The 20,454-nt window shown below is 42.5% G+C and overlaps 1 protein-coding gene across 1 annotated transcript in view; it reads left to right on the forward strand.

Annotated features, from left to right (window-relative positions):
• Window positions 1-20,454, forward strand: part of col11a2 (collagen, type XI, alpha 2) — a 39,184-nt gene that overhangs the window by 10,627 nt on the left and 8,103 nt on the right. Inside the window, exons 2-38 of the mRNA XM_062410245.1 lie at window positions 1,096-1,257; window positions 2,263-2,473; window positions 2,650-2,812; window positions 3,527-3,649; window positions 5,133-5,246; window positions 7,535-8,719; window positions 9,960-10,079; window positions 11,525-11,740; window positions 12,758-12,811; window positions 13,012-13,053; window positions 13,283-13,345; window positions 13,486-13,560; window positions 13,771-13,857; window positions 14,164-14,220; window positions 14,387-14,440; window positions 14,644-14,697; window positions 14,830-14,883; window positions 15,158-15,211; window positions 15,385-15,438; window positions 15,549-15,593; window positions 15,720-15,773; window positions 16,412-16,456; window positions 16,595-16,648; window positions 16,801-16,845; window positions 17,048-17,101; window positions 17,217-17,261; window positions 17,476-17,529; window positions 17,641-17,685; window positions 17,865-17,918; window positions 18,049-18,156; window positions 18,612-18,665; window positions 18,762-18,815; window positions 18,923-18,967; window positions 19,429-19,482; window positions 19,642-19,686; window positions 19,816-19,869; window positions 20,014-20,067. Coding sequence (XP_062266229.1) covers window positions 1,096-1,257; window positions 2,263-2,473; window positions 2,650-2,812; window positions 3,527-3,649; window positions 5,133-5,246; window positions 7,535-8,719; window positions 9,960-10,079; window positions 11,525-11,740; window positions 12,758-12,811; window positions 13,012-13,053; window positions 13,283-13,345; window positions 13,486-13,560; window positions 13,771-13,857; window positions 14,164-14,220; window positions 14,387-14,440; window positions 14,644-14,697; window positions 14,830-14,883; window positions 15,158-15,211; window positions 15,385-15,438; window positions 15,549-15,593; window positions 15,720-15,773; window positions 16,412-16,456; window positions 16,595-16,648; window positions 16,801-16,845; window positions 17,048-17,101; window positions 17,217-17,261; window positions 17,476-17,529; window positions 17,641-17,685; window positions 17,865-17,918; window positions 18,049-18,156; window positions 18,612-18,665; window positions 18,762-18,815; window positions 18,923-18,967; window positions 19,429-19,482; window positions 19,642-19,686; window positions 19,816-19,869; window positions 20,014-20,067 — 3,905 coding nt within the window. The remainder of the gene's footprint in view (window positions 1-1,095; window positions 1,258-2,262; window positions 2,474-2,649; window positions 2,813-3,526; window positions 3,650-5,132; window positions 5,247-7,534; window positions 8,720-9,959; window positions 10,080-11,524; window positions 11,741-12,757; window positions 12,812-13,011; window positions 13,054-13,282; window positions 13,346-13,485; window positions 13,561-13,770; window positions 13,858-14,163; window positions 14,221-14,386; window positions 14,441-14,643; window positions 14,698-14,829; window positions 14,884-15,157; window positions 15,212-15,384; window positions 15,439-15,548; window positions 15,594-15,719; window positions 15,774-16,411; window positions 16,457-16,594; window positions 16,649-16,800; window positions 16,846-17,047; window positions 17,102-17,216; window positions 17,262-17,475; window positions 17,530-17,640; window positions 17,686-17,864; window positions 17,919-18,048; window positions 18,157-18,611; window positions 18,666-18,761; window positions 18,816-18,922; window positions 18,968-19,428; window positions 19,483-19,641; window positions 19,687-19,815; window positions 19,870-20,013; window positions 20,068-20,454) is intronic.

Below are 20,454 nucleotides of genomic sequence, written 5' to 3' on the forward strand. Positions count from 1 at the left end.
ACCTGGAGTGTTGGTGTGTGTGGATGTGTGTCTGTGTGTGTGTGTGTGTCTGTGTGCGTGTCAGGTTAAACTGTGAAATGATGGCCTGTCCTGAAACCTTCACTTGACTCAGCTCCATCATGTCAACAGCCACTTGTTTCAGTTGATACATGTGAGGAGAAAAGAAGCCACTGTCTCTTCTGGTTGAGACTGAGCTTCACTGTACCTGCTGTGGCTCCGGTGGTTTGGCCTGTCGCCCGCTCACCCCCTGGCACAGAGCTTCCTCTTTACATTAGACCTATGTGTACAGTGTTGGCCACTGTGGACACACACCTGCTTCTATATCACATTAGTGTCAGAAGAACTTTTTAGATATTCTTTAAAGAAGATTAAACTTCAAGCTGTTTGCAAATGCATCTGAAAAGATATTCTGACACTGATACCACCTCTGATACTGCAGAAAAGTCCGGGTCAGGAATCTGCAGATCCGTTTTGATATCACACTTTTAAAGTATTTTTGTAATTAAACTGCAATTTTCTTTTTCAGAAAATCACTTCTTCTTCCTTTTTCCAAAACGTTCTGTTTTTAGAGCAGCAAAGAAGAAGTGAGTTGCGGTAGTGCAGCATTAGCCGGAGCTACATGCAGCTAGAAACTCAGCAAGTAAAATCAAGTTGTGTTCAATATGCAGGATTCAGTGTGGAACTATTTAAAGAACATATTTGTCTAGATTTATTTATTTGTGTTGGTAGAGTTGCTCTTAGCTGCCAATCATGACATTTCACACTGTTTTTATACCATCAAGTACAAATCATTTATTAAACATCTGCTCTAACTAATTAGTTTGGTCCATGTCCCATCCACTAACATGGAGCACAAGCCAAGTTTATTTCCATTGATATATAAGCGTCACAGACAAATCTGACTACAGTGTGTGTACTTCACTGTCGTAGCATTACAGGATTTCTGAAGGTCACAGCTTCAGCTTTGTTATTCCACTTGTTTCGTATATTGAATTAAATCGCTGTGTCTCCAGCAGGGAAACTGTTCCTATGAGTCTCATGTGTTTAAAACTGATTGTTTGTATATACTGACCCGTCTCTTGTCTTGTCCCACAGACCCGGTGGACGTGCTGAGGGCTCTGCAGGTCCCCTCGCTCCCTGAGGGCGTGAAGAAAGTCCCCGGCTTCTGCACCTCCCGTCGCTCCGGCAGCCCCGACCATGCTTACCGCATCACCAAGAAGGCCCAGATCTCTGCCCCCACCAAGCAGCTCTTCACAGGTAGGCCGTGTTCAAACTCCCACAAGCTCCGATATTAAAATCTCAGTTTGTTTGTTTGTTCTACTGCAAAGAGGAAACGGGTGAATCATTATTGCACTGAAATATAAAAAACTTTACTTTTGGCATTAATTATAATCAACATCACTTGAATTAATTAATTGAAAATAACTCCACCAAATGCACTAGTACAGCATATCATTGTCTATAATATTATGAACCTACAGAAAGATTTATTATCTCTTACAGGAGAATTTGCTCAGTAAAGAAGAAACACTTTTAAGAAATGAACGCTCCTTTGGAGAACGTTTAATTACAGCAGGGCTTAATCTTTAATATTTAAGATGAATTCCAGAGTGAAGAAACCTGTAATCATCATTATACAGGATTCTCTTTATGTGTAGATGTATTTCAAGCTGAGCTGTGTGGAGTTTACTGAGGTTGTTGCTTCACTGCCTCGCTCCTGGATAGACCGTGTAATCATGAGCTGTGCAGCAGGAGCTGAGTTAAACTGTGTGGGAGAGCCATAACAAATTAACTTGAGAGTACAGTCTGACACCCTGGAGTGAGGAGAGAGACGACGAGGTGCCACTTATGTGGTTGTGAAGAAATCCTCAAAAGTCAAAGCTGATTTGACTCCTTTTCTGAGGTTTAGTCTTCGTTCTCCAGCTGTTAACACCTGTTATTACGTGTCCTCTGTCCTCTGCTCCAGCTTCACGTGGGACTTTCTTTCAAAGTCGGTTCATCCTGACTCAGATCTCTGACTTTAGAAACCTAAAGATAATCACATTCTCTTATCCTCCACTTGTTCACCTTCCTGTTTGAGAGCTATCTGTTTCTTTTTTTTTTCTTTCCTAAAACTCCATCTCCTGCCTCCCTTCTCCAGGTCCAGGTCTGACACCCCCCCACTCTTTACCTACTGATCTGTTTGTTCGTCTCCGTTCTCCGAGGCCACGTCTTTTAAACCCTTCCTTCTTTCCTCGCCTCCCGTCCCTCCCTCACCCGTAGGTCGTTTCCCGGAGAACTTCTCCATCATGGCTCTGGTTAAGGCCCAGTCTGGTCTCCAGGCCTTCCTCCTCTCCATCTACAGCGAGCAGGGCATCCAGCAGCTGGGAATCGAACTGGGACGCTCGCCCGTTTTCCTGTACGAGGACCAGAACGGCAAACCGGCCCCTGAGGACTACCCACTGTTCAGAGGCGTCAACCTGGCTGATGGCAAGTCAGTAACCAGCGACAACCAGTTTGTGACTGGTTGAGATGACACAGTTGGGGTTGTGTGGTTGTGATTGGCTGTGGAGTGTGTGTGTGTGTGAGGGTTCTCCAGACACCTTTATAATTAGGCCTGTGCTCACATGACACATTTATTCGCCTTCGGTTGGTCCTCCTTGTCTCCAGGTGGCATCGCATCGCTATCTCTGTTTCCAAGAAGAACGTGACTCTGCTGCTGGACTGCAAGAAGAAGATGACCCGCGCTCTGCCCCGGGGCAGCCACGCTGAGGTGGACACCAACGGCATCACGGTGTTCGGAGCCCGGCTGCTCGATGAGGAGGTTTTCCAGGTGAGGACGCTCACACAGAAAAGAGCTGTGGTTTTATTTGCACCCAAACAAACACTTGAGACTTTTGAAGGTTTTTAAAAATAAACAAATGATTCAGAAAAAGTGTTTAAAAGTGTTTTCATGTATGATTTGAATTACTGAAGATTTGTTGTATTTTAAATGTATTAGTACATCTAAGTTCTTCACTAGCATGTAGAGTGTACAGTTGTATGAAGTGGGCAGCTGTGGCTCAGGAGGTAGAGCGGGTTATCCACTAACCAGAGGGTCGGTGGTTCGATCCCTGACTCATCCTTTGACAGTTGTGGCTCTGTGAGTGACAGAATGAGTGAATGTGACATGAAGAGTAAAGATAATTGTAACGAGAAGTTCAAATAAAAAAAAAGTCAAAATAAAGACTTTGATAAACTTTAAGGATCCCAGCTCAGGTAGGTTCACTGTTACAGCAGCACATAGTCAAAATCAGGAAGACAAGGGAACACATGGACATATAAAATATAATTAAACAGGCAATTTAACAGAAAATAACACTTAATGATAATACAGACAATATGGACATAATTGTAATACTTTTCACTACAGATGGAAACATTAGAGAAATGTACTTGAGTAAAATGCAGTGGCACAGGATCATTGCATGAGGGTGTGTGATCTATATGTTAAGATGATGCAGCTGCACATGGTTTTGTTAACCTGTATTTTTGTTACTCTCCACAGGGAGACATCCAGCAACTGCTGATTGCCTCCAACCCCCAGGCGGCCTACGACTACTGTGAGCACTACAGCCCCGACTGTGACTCCCCTCTGCCCAAGACCCAGGCTCAGGACCCCAACACATACGTGAGTAACACCAACACAACATGAGTTCAAACACAGTGTGAAATCAACAACCTGCTCCCCCCTGCAAAAGTGACTGATCAAATACAATATGCAGCCTTTATAAGTCACACGGGCACCAGTTCCTCAAATGGAATGGGTTCCTCATTCGACCATGTCTCACCCCTCCACAAAATTTCATAGAAATCAGTTCAGCAGTTTTTGCGTAATCCTGCTAAAAATAACCAAAAGCAGATGAAAACACATCCTCTGTGGTGGAGGTGAAAACCTGTGTTACCCACTAAAGGAAAGGAAAAGCTACACGAAGCGTTTTAGGAAAGCTACACGCCTCAAGGTCACGGTGAAGAAACCATCTAAAAGAAAAGTCATCTGATGGTGTCATCAAAGTGCTGCTCTTCCTCTCTGTCTTCCTCGCGCTTCTCCGTCAGTGGCAACAGTTTGTATCCATCCGCTTTCCTCCTCAGTCTGTGTGTCCCTCAGGTAACTTAAGAAAAGCAGAGGCCTTGTCTCGTCATACACCTGTACCTGTACAGATGGGCCCTCATTTCATACACAGCAGTGGATTAGTTGAAGCATTGGAACACAGAAAGGTAGGGGAAAGAGGATGATACAAGCCGACGTCAGTGTCCTCCCCAATTCTTCTTCTTGGCTTCAGAAAGAGAATTTGTTCAGTGCATAAAACTTAAATTCTGATTGGTTTTCTGCTTAAATTGAGAAATCAAAGGATCTGGCTTGAAGATGGCTTAAGGTGGAGCCTCGTACTTACTGAGACTGGTTTGTGCACACTACATGTATATTATTATTATTATTAGTAGTAGTATAATAAGTATTATAACTATTTCTAGTATTATTATAAGCTTTGCGAGCTCCCCCTCATTCCTTTTTCCTCTCAGTAACATTCTGATATTTGGAAGCTGACGGTTCCCGACACCAGCAGCAGTGAATTTCATGTGCATTCATTCATCCAAAGTACATGATCTCTGCTTTAAGTATATGCATTTCAGAACTTCAATCAGAATGTCAGACGCTGAACAGAGATCCGACACGTCCCTGTCATGTTGATGCTGTGGAGATGAATGAATATAAATCACTCTGGTTTTATTCATCGGCTTCTCCCTTTGCTTAATGTTTTTGCTGTTTTTTCATTCGTCGAGGTCGTCTGTGCTCAGACATTTTTAATTATCGACCCCTTCTGATGAGCAGCACCGACTCGATTGAAAGAAAAAACTGAAAGCTTTGCATTTGTTCTCCCGCTGTCTATCACCATGTTTTATTTTTTCCCTCTCTTCTACTTCTACATCTATATTTATCCCTCTGTGCCTCTGTGACCCCTCATCACCACCGCTGTCCCCCTCTTTGTGAATTCCTCTCCTTCTGTCCATCTCACTTTCATGCACCTTCCCCCCCTCCTCTCCCATCCCCTGCCAAACTACGTCTCCCTCCATCCTGCCCATCTTTCAATCCTTCCATACTCCACCTCTCTCAGTACTTTGATGAGGAGCAGGATGACCATGAATACCCCTATTATTATGAGGAAACAACTGGCGTTCCCTCCTCCTCTGCGTCCCCCTCTCCCCGACCTGGGGCCCCCAATCTACAGGTAAAGAGGGAGCAAGAGAGAGGGAAAACACGAGCTGGGTTTGTGGAAGGGACGAAGAATGAGAGAGAAAGGTATTACAGCAACAACGGAGGCTTTATTCAGAATATTCATTTCTTCAATTAATTTTCTCCAAAATATTTGTGTGAACCCTACATTCTAACTCCAAGCACCATATATGCCTCTCTCATCCCTCATCACTCCATACCTCCCTCGTTTTAATCATGTCTCACCTTTTCTTTAATCCACATTGAGCTCTCACACATCTCATCTCCGTCACACAGGGTTAACTTGGCTCCTTGTGATTTTATCTTGTCCTCATGTCATTTACAAGTTTTCAAATGTGTATGTGTCCAGATGTGAGCAAGTGGGGGCACAAGGGTGGTAAAGGTGCAGCTGTGTTGTTATTCACACATGTGCAATCCCACCACTATTCTTCTCCACAAATGTTTCCAATATTTACTTCTTATATCTCAAATCCTGTTCCACCTTAAAGGAGACATATTCTGCTCATATTCATAATTCTTATTTGTGTTTCCTTGAAAAGGTTCACATCCTCTAATGTTCAGAAAACATCACTTTCCTCAAAGTGTCCATAGCTGCAGCTCCTCTTTTCAGCCTCTGTCTCAAACACTTGGATTTAGCTCCTGTCTCTTTAAGACACCTTGAGGAAGCATCAGCCAGACGACTGACGAGGTGTTTTAGGACCTTCAGTATTTTATGTGTTGGAGAGAAGCTTCCTCCACTATCGACTTTGGGCATTTTAACTTTGTAGAACTTTCACATTTACAAAAAAAACTGTATAACACACTGGAGGAAAGAAGAACAGAAAAAGCATCATATATCTTCTTTAAACAGAAACAAAACCATTTCAGCAAAAGGGAAAAAAGAACGAAAACCTTTTGTGAGTTTATATTTCACATAATGACAAAAGTTTCTCGATAATCATAAAGTTAGAATTGACTCTCACTTAACTGATCTCTTGCAAATACAAGTGAGCATCAGAAACATAAAAAAAGCAGAGTAGCCTTTTCTTAACGCCATCTTGGTCTAATAGTCTTTGCACATACATTTTCTTTTCATTTATATGTTTACATTTCATAGGAATGTTTGAATTTTCTAGCACTCATTGCATGGTGGTCGTTTTTGACAAACTCCACTCAATTGGTTTCACAGACAAAAAAACTACAGACGGATTCGCAATTCTCTCTGAGCAGGGCATGTGTCTGTGTTGTCTTGTTAGTTGCATGACAGGAAGTCACCGCATGCACCTACTGAACGTCTGCATCATCGGTTTCCCCACTGGAATATTAATGCACATGTTTATGTGTTGATAAATGTGTTTGTGGTTGTACATCATACATGACACACACGTATGCCACATGTCCGTCTTCTCTCAGTCTGTTCTTTTTCTTATTGCATATTTGATGAGTTCATATTCACAGTGATGCCCTGTTTTCCCTTGACACTATATGGGTTATATTTGTTTACAGTGGTACTTTGCATGTATTTTTATCGTAGCAGCACGAGAAGTAATAATTAATCATGTCATTTTCATTTTGTGGTTTATGTGACTAACATATACTTGCATGAAAACCTGGACTCTATTCTGCTCATTTGCACGGCTAATCAGCAGCGAGCTCGTCTGTCTTGCATTTGAAATGCTCTGTGCGTTATAAACTGTGTGTGTGTGTGCGTGTGTGTATGAGGACAGCAGGTCATGTTTTGTGTGTGTGTGTGTGTGTGTGTGTGTGTGTGTGTGTGTGTGAGTTCAGCACCAGCTTCACCTGACCAGTCAAACCCTCAGTGCCTCCGCCAAACCACAGGCTCAGTTCTTATTAGCACAAAGATGCTGCTTTGTCGTTTAACATTGGGAATGGCATTACTGGAGAGATCAGCAAAAAATCACTTTGGCAATCCAGCCATTCAAATAACTCCGGTCAAATATTTGCTAGATATATATGTGTGTAGATTTCATTTGTATTTCTACTTGTACTAGTACTTATACATTTGTATTTATTAAAACTTGTAATAGTCCTCTGCTGTATCCAGTAATGCCTGTACAGTCTCAGTAAATCATCCAAGCCTTAGCCATCTCTATGTCATTGTTTCTCAAAACATCCACTCTTGTCTTTCTCTCTCCTTCTGTCCATCCCTTGTTTGTGCTTTTCATCCCCCTCCCAACCCCTCCATGTATCTCTGTCCTCCTCCACTCCCTCGCTACCTCTTTGTGAATATGCACTTGTACATACTAAACAACATGTCAACAAAACAATAATCTCGGATATTAGAAGAAGGCGCCCAATGGAAAAGCAGCCCCCACTAAAACCACCCCTGTCAAAGCCAAACCCTCCCCGAAGCCGGTCAAGACTGGATCATCCAAACTCGTGGTTAAGCCACCTATGCCCGCCAAAGCTTCCAAGTCCGCCACAGCCAAGTCGACCAAAGCAAAGCCCACTGGAGTAGAGATCCTCTTGTCTAAGATTAAACCAACCGCACCAGCTAAATCCAAGCCCACGGCTGCTCCGGCTAAGAATGGCAACGGTAAAGCAGCTGCTGAGAAGAAAGCCAATGGTGCAGCCAAAGCCAATGGCAATGGAAAACCAGCTGTAGCAAAGGCTAATGGCAACGGCAAAGCTGTAGCTGCCGAAGCTAAACCTACAGCTCAGGCCAAGGTGAACGGCAACGGAAATGGCAAGGTTGTAACAGAGAAGAAAGTCAATGGTAATGGAAAAACATCTGCAGAAAAGAAAGTCAACGGAAATGGAAAAGTTACTGTTGTGTCAAAGGTCAACGGCAAAGCCACAGCAGAGAAAAAAGCCAATGGAAATGGCAAAACCACCATTGAAGTTAAAGAGGTTAAAGTCCAAGTTAAAAGCAAAGCTGAGAACAAAGTCAACGGCGAGGCGAAGGCCAACGGAAAAGTTATCACTGTGGTAGAAAAGAAGGTCGTGAGTAACGGTGCTGCAAATCTGGCAAAAATTGAAACCACTACAAAGGCAAAGACTGAGAAAGTTGTTAAAGTAGAAAAAATTGAGAAGACTGTGGTCATTGCAACTAAATCAGCTGCTAAAGTCGAAGCCACCAAAGCACCTAAACCCACAAAGGCATCTAAACCTGAACCTACAAAAGCGGCAAAGGCTGTGGCGACCAAGGCTCAGGCAGCCAAAACCCAAGTGAAGGCTGAGGTCAAAGAGGTCACCAAAGTTAAAACTGTGGTCACCAAGGTCCCTCTGGTCAAATCAACCGCAAGCACAAGCAAAGTCGTGAAGAATGTGGTCGAGAAGGTTTTCATCCCAAAGAAGGCAGCCACGACACCCGCCCCGGTCCGGCCCACTCCCCCCAGACCCACGAGATCCAAGATGGTGTTGGACATCAATGTCAAATCCCTGCACAAACCCTTCCCACCCTTCGGCAAGCCCGAGCTGAGTGGAACCGTCGTCCAAGCGAAGAAAAATACCAACGGTTATCAACAGGTACAACAGGAGGGCTCAAGACTGGGTCGGATTGTCCAGACCCGTTATGTCCCATCTCTCCCGTCTGGTTTCCAGCTCTTTCCACCATCCAGGGTCTGCAACTAGATTCACATGTATGATTTTTTCCCCGTGTGAGGGGTGAGGGTCTCTCAGTGGTTGGATGATGATGTGAATCTTGCTGTGAATCCTTCATGGTGGACAATCTGGTCTTCAGAGTGGAAGCTGGTTCATACCGAGCTGGACGACTTCTCCTCTGTTTATATATCATATGATCTTCACGATCGGCCCGACTGCTGCATATGATATCATACAGCAGTGCACAATGAAGCATGGCTACTTGTACAGTTTGACTGTCCTTTACTTCACTTCATACTCCCACCTTCAAGCTGCTGAAGCTGGATCTCAGAAACCTGAATACACTCCGTCGCTCTCCCTCTTTCTTTTTCGGGGGAAAACCAGTCGAATGAATGAGCATGGATTGCAATGGCACAGACACTAAACCTGAAAAAACACAAATACTGTCACATTCTACACACATGCAACACAGCGACTCTCCTCTGTCACCCTGTCGTTCTCTTACTTTGTGTTTCTGTTTTTGTTTGAATTACCTGTTTCCTCTCTGACACCTGTCTCCCTGTCTCTGGTCATATTTCTTTCTTAATATGAATAAATCAGCCTCACAGAAACTACAAAAGCAGGTTTTACATCTGCTTTCCGCTCACACGTTTTATTGAATTAACAGAATCATGTTTTGTGAGGCTGCTGATTTGGGTTGTTTCCTCTGTTTTCTGGTCTTGGGTGAAACTAGACATCCCAAAGCATCACGTTGTGATGGTTTCACCTGACGGGATGGAAAGAGGCTCTCAGTCCTTCCTCCACTAAGAGCTGACTTCACCCCCTCATGAATCTCACCTAAAAAGCCAAAACGGTTCAACAATGCAATGAAAAGAAATCTCAGCAACACAATCTCAGCGACTCCCTAAATCTTGCATATGGCAAAAATTTATAGTCACTGAAATGCTGAAACTTCTTTTTAAAAAATGGATCTTTAAAACTTTGAAAATGTGAGTTGCCAGCGAACATTTGTTTGCGTCTGGCGAACCACAATTTTACGATGTGTTCCATTTTCATCTTTTAACTCGTCATTACCAATAAGCAGACTTTGAACTAACCAAGCTCTTCCAATCAAATCTGCTTACTTCCTCCCTGCTCCCGACTTCCTGTCACCTTGACCAATCAGGATGTAGACACTGAATATACTGAGGCTGGCCACACCGCTACAGAGACTGATTATTACTATGAGGAGATGGTCCCACAGCCAGAGGGTGAGGTGACTGGACATGAAGAGACCCCTGTGCAGGTAAAAAGAAAAGTACACACGGCATGAAATAGTCAAAGAAGAGCGACTAGAGAACATAAACCAAATACAGAACACACAAGTAGCTTAAACACCACATCTTTCTTGATTTGCACATCAAATATCAGAAGTTTACATTTTGCAGCCGGTGTTAAAATCACAATTAAACCATCACCTCAACGCAAGAGAGCTCCATCGCCTAAAGGAGTCAACGGTGTGACACATGTGTGGTGGTGAGCCCAGTCCTTGTAGTTTAACCATAGTCCCGCGTCTCTTCTAACCACACGTCGCTGTTTTGTTGGCACCGACGCCACGTGACAAGACACAAGAGAAAACATCTCTCAAAGGACAATGCACCACATTCATCTGAACACGTCATCAAACATTGTTATGTGACGCCCCTTTTGTCTAACAACAAGACGCCTGTTTTGTTCTCATCTCGAGACTCCTGGTGGATCCGTGTGAGATCTTGTCGTAAGAACAAAGGTCTTGTGAAAAGGGGATTCACGTGGGAATGTTTGATAAGCAAAGCAACAACGGCAGATGAATATAATGCATTCTCGTTTGAAACCTAACCCACGAGAAACTCAGAACAAGTTTCTGATTTGTTTCTAGCAGTTTGCTAATTTTGACAATAACCAATATTGTCTTTATCATTATTATCATTTTATCAATATCATCTGACTTTGATGACTCTGATTTAGTTTCCAAGAATGTTTTTGCTGCTGTTGTGTTTAGAGATGTGTTATCGGTATATCTTAGTAACAACTACACTCATCATTCACGATTAGGTGTGGCAAGTTTTCATATTTTGTATTCATATCTCACTTGAGATAACTGCACAGCTTAATTCCACTGGATTCATTTTTGTATATTTTGCAGTGGTAAGTAAAATAGTGTGTAACGTAGTGTTTTGCTTTGCATAGCTTAGCTCGTAGCAGCAGCTTGTTTTCACAAAGTGTTTCACATCAGATCTGTGTCGTACAAGCACAACGTTAAGTCAAACCTTTATAATATCAGAGAAATCATTGGGCGACAGGTGATCACACACACACTGATGATGATATACTTTGATGGAAACACAAACTATTATAAGCTCTTCAGAAGACGTTTAATAGAATATGTAAGATCGCAGGATGAAGACGCTAATCTGGGATTCAGATGAGAAAATGGCAGTTATGGCGAGACGGACTGATAGAGTCTGTCCGATGTCTTTTTGTTTAATGTCCCTATGTCACTGTTCATTTTACAGAAGGTAAGACTCACGTTTTTCTATATATGCCCCTCTCTTCCACTCTGATCCTGTATTTCTCTTCCCTGCACTAACCATTTCCCATCATTTCTTAACTCCCCCTCCTCCATCCACTGTCCATTCCTCTTCTTCTTGATTCATCCTCCCTGAACCCCTCCACCTATCCCATCGCGGCTTTCCATAAACCTCAAACCAGCCCCAGGTGGAGTCGACGTTGGTGGGAGAGGAGGTGGATGCCACCAAGGCAGGCGGTGTGGGCGAAGACGTCTTCACTGAGGAGTATGTGACTGGGGACGTGGGCCTTAAGGAATACGACTATTCCTACAGGGACTACAATGAGCCGTTAGTGGAGACTGGAGAGGCCGATGCCAACATGGGCCCCGCCCTGTCCGCTGTGACAGACGAGGGAGGCGTAAGTAGTTTTGCTTCAGAGGCAAAAAAAATAATCCATTTCAACCAACTCTGAATCCCAATCTTTGCCAAAATGTCAAATAGCTTGTTTGAGTTTGCCGTCATTCAAAAGCCATTATGGAGCCATATGTTATTTATTTATCGCTGAGACCTATTGACCCTCTTATTCATGGTGACTACCTGAAGGGAGAATATAACCGTAATTACCACTTAAACTAGAGATTGAGACATAAACTCCAGAGGAAAATGTTTACTGACGTTATAAAGCAACTGACAATTAGACTCATTTTCTCATAGACTTCTATAGAAACTACCAGTGGAGTCGCCCTCTGCTGGTCATTCCAGAGAACTCAGCTTTCAGGCACTTCTGCACTGGCTTCACTTAGAGTCTAGGTCCATTTTGATTGACAATCTATGATCGGCTGTGAACAACTTCTTGTTCCTCCCAAAGTGACGCTATTAGATTTAATATGGTCACAATGTAAAGTCTATTTACCGATTCCATTTCATACTTGGCAAACTCAACCAATCACAGAGAATCTTGAATTTGAATACATTTAATTATAAATACTTTAAGGACCCAAACGAGTCCTCACATGTTGGTTGAAAAGGGTTTTATTACAGGACCCAAGGAAGAATAGCTTTTACTACGGTATCAGCTATTTGGGATCCTAATGAACATAAAGGATAACTTGAATGTTATGTACACTGCATAAAGAGGCATTATGAAGTGCAGCAACACTCTGATTGTTGCATCTTTAGTTCTGAATGCCACTTATGTCAGTGTATAGCTTCATGCAGAGCAGCTAAGCCCGGACGATTCTCTGTATCCACGCAGACAATGTTCTGCAAGTAGTGAGAACCATTAAAGCATCGGTTTTTGGACGAAGCAGGTTATCATTCTGTTTTCTACACTGGTGTAATAGAGTGTAATGTATTTGTGGTTTGAGTTTTACAATGTGCGTGACCATCTGTACTGACTGTGCCGTGTTGTTGGCTACATGTGTGTTTTCCTCAGGCTGCTGTCAGAGGCTATAAAGGAGAGAAAGGAGAACCCGCTGTCTTGGAGCCTGTAAGTTACAATAATAAAAACGTTCATTAAAAGTTTAGGTAAACTCTGTGATATGCTGGCGACCTGTCCAGAGTGTACCCCCCTTCCCCCCCCATCATTTGTCAGCTGCAGGTGTCTCCATAAGGATGTTTACTGCAGTGTGTGTACTTGTTTGTACATGTTGATCCTACATTTTATGTGTAACTTTTTGTTTTTTGCAGGGCATGTTGATTGAAGGACCTCCAGGACCTGAGGGACCTGCTGTAAGTTGTTCCCTTGTTTTTTTACTTATACCTTTATGTTAGATACTTTCTCTTCTAGGTCAGTGCCTTCGTTCTTATTTACAGAATTAGAGTAATTTGCCTTTTGACAGTTTAACATAAGATTGACATTATTTCTGGAGTGTGATTTTTGGACATATATTTTAGGAGATATTGTGAAACCACATTCACGCTGACACTGAGTTGAAAATCTGAACACCTCCTCTTTCAGGGTCCGACCGGCCCCCCCGGCTCCTCTGGACCTCCCGGTTCTCTTGGAGACCCTGGCGAGAGGGTGAGTGTTTCTTTATCTGAACATTCAGTGCACAGACAAATCCGAGACATTATTGGTCATTGAACTTTGAAAAAATAAAATGAGCTGCATCCCATCACCACCACCCGTCAAGTTCGCTGCCCCTTCTCTCCACTCCTCAGGGTCTTCCTGGTAGAGCTGGTCTGCCTGGAGCTGATGGAGTCCCTGGACCTCCTGGAACATCTGTCATGTTGCCTGTGAGTCACCTTGAAATTCAGATTATGATGATTTGCTGTTTTTATTAAATCATGGAAACTGGCCACACTGGTGCCGACCACAGCTCCACCTGCTGCCGCATTTTCAAATGTGTCTATTCTTTTTGTTGAGTTCATTGTTCATTAGATGATTTTATTGTTAATACATTAAATTCAAACGTTCCTTTAACTTTATCCCTTTTCTCTGTGCAGTTCCGTTTTGGTCAGAGTGGAGGAGATAAGGGTCCTGCTGTTTCCGCCCAGGAGGCTCAGGCAGCGGCCATCTTGTCTCAGGCCAGGGTCAGTCGTCCCTTTTACATTTCCACTATGGATATCAGGTGTAACAGACAGATACATGTTCTAAAAAGTGCATGTTTAAATGTTTGTCTTCACATTAAAAGCTACTATTCAAGGCTGATTTTAAAATTATGTTAATTGGTTAATAAGTTCTGAGTTGTTGTTCCGACTTGAATTGTTGTTCTTGCGAATTTTCCAAAATTTTAGCTGAAGTTCTCTTTTTTTATTTAACTCGTGTGTGAAAGGAGATTTTCCTCGAGCAGCCATGAGCCTCTATGATCATTGATTGTGACGTGTTGTTCTCTGCAGATGGCTCTGAAAGGACCATCTGGACCAATGGGATTCACCGGACGCTCCGGACCCCTGGTATGTTACCAGTCACATATGACATATCACTTGGACATATGCTTTTGGATTTTAATCATGTACATAATTTCTTATTCAAGTTTTTTTCTTGAATACACCTTCCAAGGATGAAGAGTTTTGATGATGATAATGATGATGATGATGATGATGATGGTTTCTGTTTCAGGGGAACCCTGGAAGTCCTGGCCTGAAGGGAGAGGGTGGGGACCCTGGTCCTCAGGTAAAAACGCAACCTGAACTGTCACCTCACATCAAATCATTCAAATAGGTTTATTATATACCAAATCATGTGTTATTAACCCTCTCTTTCAAATGTCACTATTGTGTATATTATTATTAAACTTATATATACATATATATATATATATATTAAGTATTACCATATGAAAGACATTCATCACAGTTATCTGATTCATTTGTCAGGGCCCCAGGGGACCCAATGGTTTGATGGGTCCTCAAGGCAAATCAGGAAGAAGAGTGAGTATAAAAAAAACAGTCATGTCTCTTTATGTCTTTTTTTCAATGTAAAGATTATAAATTCGAAGTCATTAACTCAGGAGCAAACACTTAACATGTGATCTTATCGTTCCTCTGCTCGTGTCCTGACAGGGCCGGGCTGGAGCCGATGGTGCCAGAGGAATGCCCGGAGAGTCTGGTTCTAAGGTAACGTCTCTGGTGTCTTTCACTAACGAACGTCACCAGATTAAAATACTTTTTATGTTAAAGCTGCTTGATTAGAGTCTGATGTTTCAGTGTGTGAACAAGGAGAAAGTTTCCTCCTTCACTCCCTGAACGTCTGTTCTCTGTGACTCTGGTGAGTGGGTTCCATCTCCTGAGAGAAGAACTGACTGAGAGTCACAGCTTCAACTGTCTATCAGCTGTATTTCTAGCTCCTGCGTTACAGTGATAACTCCTCATGTGTGTGTGTCTCTCTCAGGGTGACCGTGGCTTCGATGGTCTTCCTGGTTTGCCCGGTGACAAAGGACACAGGGTGAGCATCACAACGCCACATCCACAGACTCAGACGACAGTGTGACCACTCAGAACATGTCAACGACCTTGTCTTTGAACATGTATAAGAACGTGAATACTTGAATAACCTGTTGGTTAGCTGCGGTGAAGAGTTTTCTGATCCCTCACTCCTCAAATCGTTCATCTCCGCAGGGTGACACCGGATCCCTGGGACCCGCAGGAGCTCAAGGAGAGGACGGAGAGAGGGTATGATGTGTTGACTGACTTGACTCCAGCGACACCGTGTGTCACTCGGTATCTCTTTATGATCAGCATCCTTCTGCCATTGACCTGTTGTGTATTTGTGTTGTTTCAAGGGAGATGACGGAGAAGTCGGACCCAGTGGTCTCCCAGGTGAACCAGTGAGTATTTCCACAGCTGATTTTAAATTTCTCCTTATTGTCTATTTTCCCAAGCGACATATCTCGACTTCTGGGAAAATATGTGTGTTTCTTCACTAACTTATCCTTGTGTGTGTGTGTGTGTAGGGACCTCGTGGTTTGCTCGGACCCAAGGGTCCTCCTGGAATCTCTGGACCTCCTGTGAGTGCACACATTTTCAAACTCCATTGTTACACTGTTGTTTTGGCAGCGCTGTTTAACCGCTGATCACCCACAGCATCTCCCGAAACAACACTGAAAGACGGGGATGTCCAGAAATGTAAAAATGATCATGTAACGTTCCAACAGTCGCCTCAAAACACCAAGAATCACCCAGGACTGAGGCAGCCAAGTCCACAGGATCCATTTGACATCCACACATATATTTACATGTAGAGTGGTAGAGCTTGTTTGTCTCTCAATGATTGTCTTTCACAAAACTTGGAAACCTTCAAAATCTGATCAAATTGAGTCCTAAGTAGATTTTCACCCTATAAGGAATTTGCTCTGGTGTTTGGTGCATTACAAGATAGTAAGTAGAAAAATACAGGCAGAAAATAAAGTACAAGAGAAAAAAGTGGGAAAAAAACTATAAAATTAATAAAATGTATAAAAATGAATGTACAATGTATTAATGAATATATGAAATATTGGACATGCATCACAGACATGAATCTGTATAAATAGGCTTCCTCTTTGAGCAGAATTAAAGACATATATTTAGATATCAGGGTTTTCAACCTTGTATTTTAGTTTTCTCATTGTTGACGTTGTCTTAATTCGTCCTCTCTTCCTCTCAGGGTGTGCGTGGAAACGACGGGCCCTATGGTCCCAAAGGAAACTTGGTCAGTGTCCCTTCTAGTTACACTCTCAACCTTAAGATTAAGCTTTTGAATCAGAAAATAATTTGTAGCATAACTTGCTGTGATGACACCAAATCTGTGATTCTCTCTTCCTCATGTCTCCTTCTCTATGATCTTCAGGGTCCCCAAGGAGAACCAGGACCTCCAGGTCAGCAGGGAACCTCAGGAACTCAGGTGAGACAGAGGAATGGTCGTCATTATCGAATACATGTGACTCGTTCACCACTAAGCTGTGTGACAAAGAGCCAAGACGTGCTTACACAAAGGAAACTGTCATATTAAACATGTGGATTTTGATGTTTAATTAATCATTTTTTCTTTTGCAGGGAATGGCAGGACCTCAGGGAGCCCTCGGACCTCCAGGAGAGAAAGTAAGAAACTTGTTCTGTCCTAAAAAGATACAGGAAGTTAATGTGAACATGCTCCGTGGATGAGGGATAGTACCGTCCATGTGTTGTTGGTGCTGGTCAAAGCCAATGTCTGGATGTGTAGTAGAGCTTTCTGAGATCCATTTGCATTTGGCTTTTTCTTGCCACTGAATGATGTCACTCACCTTGTCTTCCTGTCTATCAGGGTCCCACAGGAAAACCAGGTCTGCCAGGAATGCCCGGCGCTGACGGACCTCCTGTACGTTTGTCTCTCCCTTTACCTTTTATATATATATATAAATCTATGAATTAAGTTGAATCCACCAGCGCAGGACGTCTTTATGAAGCTTGAGCTTTCTGTCCTCTCTTCTCAGGGTCACCCAGGGAAGGAGGGGCCTCCTGGCACCAAAGGAAATCATGTGGGTGTCAATCATAACACCATCACAGCACGTCGCCTCCATCTGATAAACACAACTCAACAATTACATTTGACTCTAAGCAGGAAAAAATATACTAAAACCGAAATAAACAGATTAAAATGAATATCCATACTTTATTTTAATCGGGTTGTGTCTATTTTGCAAAATATTTATTGTGTTGTTAAGTTGTCCGTCTTCTTTTGACCTTCTCCAGGGTCCCAACGGTCCTCAGGGTGGTATCGGATATCCTGGCCCTCGAGGCGTGAAGGTTGGTGCAGTTCATCTTTACAGAGAGCGAATACAAAATGACCTCGCTAACACAAGACCTAGGAATTCTTTGGAGAACCATTGTCCTGATTATTTAATCCTTTGATTGCAGGGAGGACAGGGAATCCGTGGCCTGAAGGGACACAAGGGAGAGAAGGTAAGTGATGCATTTCAAAAATGAAAAATATGAATTAACAAAAAAACACACTTTAGAAATAAAGTCCCTTCAATGACGATTGATGCACAGCAGACAAATGTTCCTTTCAATAACAAGGTTCATATTTTCTTTTGCTGCATGTTTAAATATTTTTTTGTTATGGTTATTTGTGTTTCTAGGGAGAAGATGGTTTCCCTGGAGTTAAAGGAGATTTCGGCGCAAAGGGCGAGAGGGTAAGATGGAGTAGACGATTGGTTGATTGGTTCGTTCATGAAACGATGAATTGATCTTTACATATTACTCTTGCTATCTTGTGCTGATTGTTTCTGACGGCTGAGCTTTTGTTCTGTGTGCCGCTGACAGGGAGAGCTCGGAGTACCAGGACCCAGAGGAGAGGACGGTCCAGAGGGGCCGAAGGGTCGCGTCGGACCCCCTGGTGAGCTCGGACCACTCGGACTTGTTGGAGAGAAGGTACGACACGTTGAGCACGGACGAGATAACATGAACGGCTCTTTGCAACATGAGATCAGATCCCGATGTTCTGAGCAGCGTCGTTTGCTGTTTAAACTGCAAATTAAGATGATATCCACTAATTTCTTAAATTTTTTTCATTTCCTTTAAATAAAGGGAAGGCCTCTTTTTATAATACGTTTGGCAATGAAATGTCATCGTGCTGCCCTCTTGTGGTTGTTTGTACATTTGATGAAACAGATTTTAAGATTGACTGAAGAATGTCCATGGCTGACTTACACTCGGTTCATTGCATTTGAATGTGATTGTGATAAAATATCATCTCGTATTACAGATTGTAATCATCAATATTTGCAGTTCTTAATACAAAATTCTGTGGAAACAGAATCAGTATCTTTACACAAAATGGCAGCTGTGTGATTCAGGTTATTAATGATGTGATCATGTGACTCCAGGGTAAACTTGGTGTACCTGGACTCCCTGGATATCCTGGAAGACAAGGACCTAAGGTGAGAGAGACCCCCCCCTGTCTTGTTTATTCACTGACTGCCTCTCCGTCCTCGTCGTGGTGTAAAACTGTGCTGATGTTGATTTGGTTTGTTTAGGGATCCCTCGGATTCCCAGGTTTCCCTGGTTCAAACGGCGAGAAGGGAACAAGGGTGAGTCGGCAGTTTTTTATTAAAGCTATGAAAGTTCTCACAGTGATACAGACTCTTTCTCTGGACTTAAGTCTTGAGCCTGTTATTAATTTATTTGTATTTTTCAGGGTCTTTCTGGCAAAGCAGGACCAAGAGGACAAAGAGGACCAACGGTAAATTTCACTCTTTGAACGTTTTGTTTCTGCTCTGATTTGATGTGACTCAAAGTCTGTAGAAAACATGTATGAAAAAGCAAAGTGCTTTAATCGCCCCCTGGTGGTCATTAACCCTGCCTCCTCCATGTTAGCATCTGGGACATGGACTGAACAAAAATATATTTCCCCCTCGATGGTTTCTTTTATTTTAGGTTGTTCTTATCACACTGATGTAGCTTCAAGTGTTTGTGTTAATAATTAGTTATTTAACAGAAACGGGTGAAGACACTGATCTCTACTGCACAGGCTCCAAATGATCTCATCAGTGTTCTTATCTTGGATATTTTGGCTTAATTGCTGGATAGTAGGAGGAAATGGAGATGTGTCATCCATGATGAGCTAATAAACTGCAGTGACAGAGAGCTTCACATTTAATTGATCCTGACTGACGAAGGCTTTTCTCTGCTTGTGACCATCAGGGCCCCAGAGGGCAGCGAGGGCCGAGGGGCTCCACCGGGAAATCAGGAGCCAAGGTTTGTCCACACTTTTCATTTTTAAATTTAGCTCAAACAATCTAATAATTTCACAGAATAGTGTTATCTTTAGAAAATTATTCTTTATATATTGATCAGTAGAACTGAGTATTTACACATTCTGTTAATTAAATGTCATGTTCATTTTTTATTTGCTAGGGAACCTCAGGAAGCGATGGCCCATCAGGTCCTCTCGGAGAGAGGGTAAGCTCTTCATTTTCACTCCCTGAGATAATTTCCTGTTTTGGGTTGTGGTAATCATATATAACATGTTCATAAGACTTTTGATGACATTACATGTTGTGATTATATCGTGCGTTGTTGTCTCACCAGGGATTGCCCGGGCCCCAGGGAGCCAACGGTTTCCCCGGACCAAAGGGACCTCCCGTAAGAAGAGCCTCTAATTCCAGTTATATTTAATTGAATGCATCCGTTTGACGTAGAATCACTGGGCTGTTAATCATTCGTGTTTATAGGGAAACTGTCTTAGAGTAGAGAAAATCATCATTGATATTTGATGTTTCCTCACAGGGACCACCAGGAAAGGATGGGCTGCCTGGACACCCTGGCCAGAGAGGAGAAGTTGTACGTTTAATATGTTTATTTTTAATATTTATGGTTTATTGTTTTTTATTGATCAATTATTCACATGTTCAAACAATTTAAAGAATTTATTTTCTCTTTTAAACAGATTCAAAAATAATTGGCAAGGCAGAAGGATATGTCTATATACAATTAATCCATAATACAGATTTTTTGTATCTTTCCAATGTTGACATCATGTATTCCTTCTACAATTTCTTAACACACAAAAATATATGTATTTTTATGCTCCTCTACCTGTAACCTGATCATTTTCATCCATGTTATTTACTTTTTACTTCCATTTTCAGACATTTCGATAAGAAAATGAGGCCGGTTGGTTTTAACAGAAATCAGGGGGAAATAAATATGCACCTGACACACTTTCCT

This window comes from Platichthys flesus, chromosome 17, assembly GCF_949316205.1.
Source record: "Platichthys flesus chromosome 17, fPlaFle2.1, whole genome shotgun sequence".
Lineage (NCBI taxonomy): Eukaryota > Metazoa > Chordata > Actinopteri > Pleuronectiformes > Pleuronectidae > Platichthys > Platichthys flesus.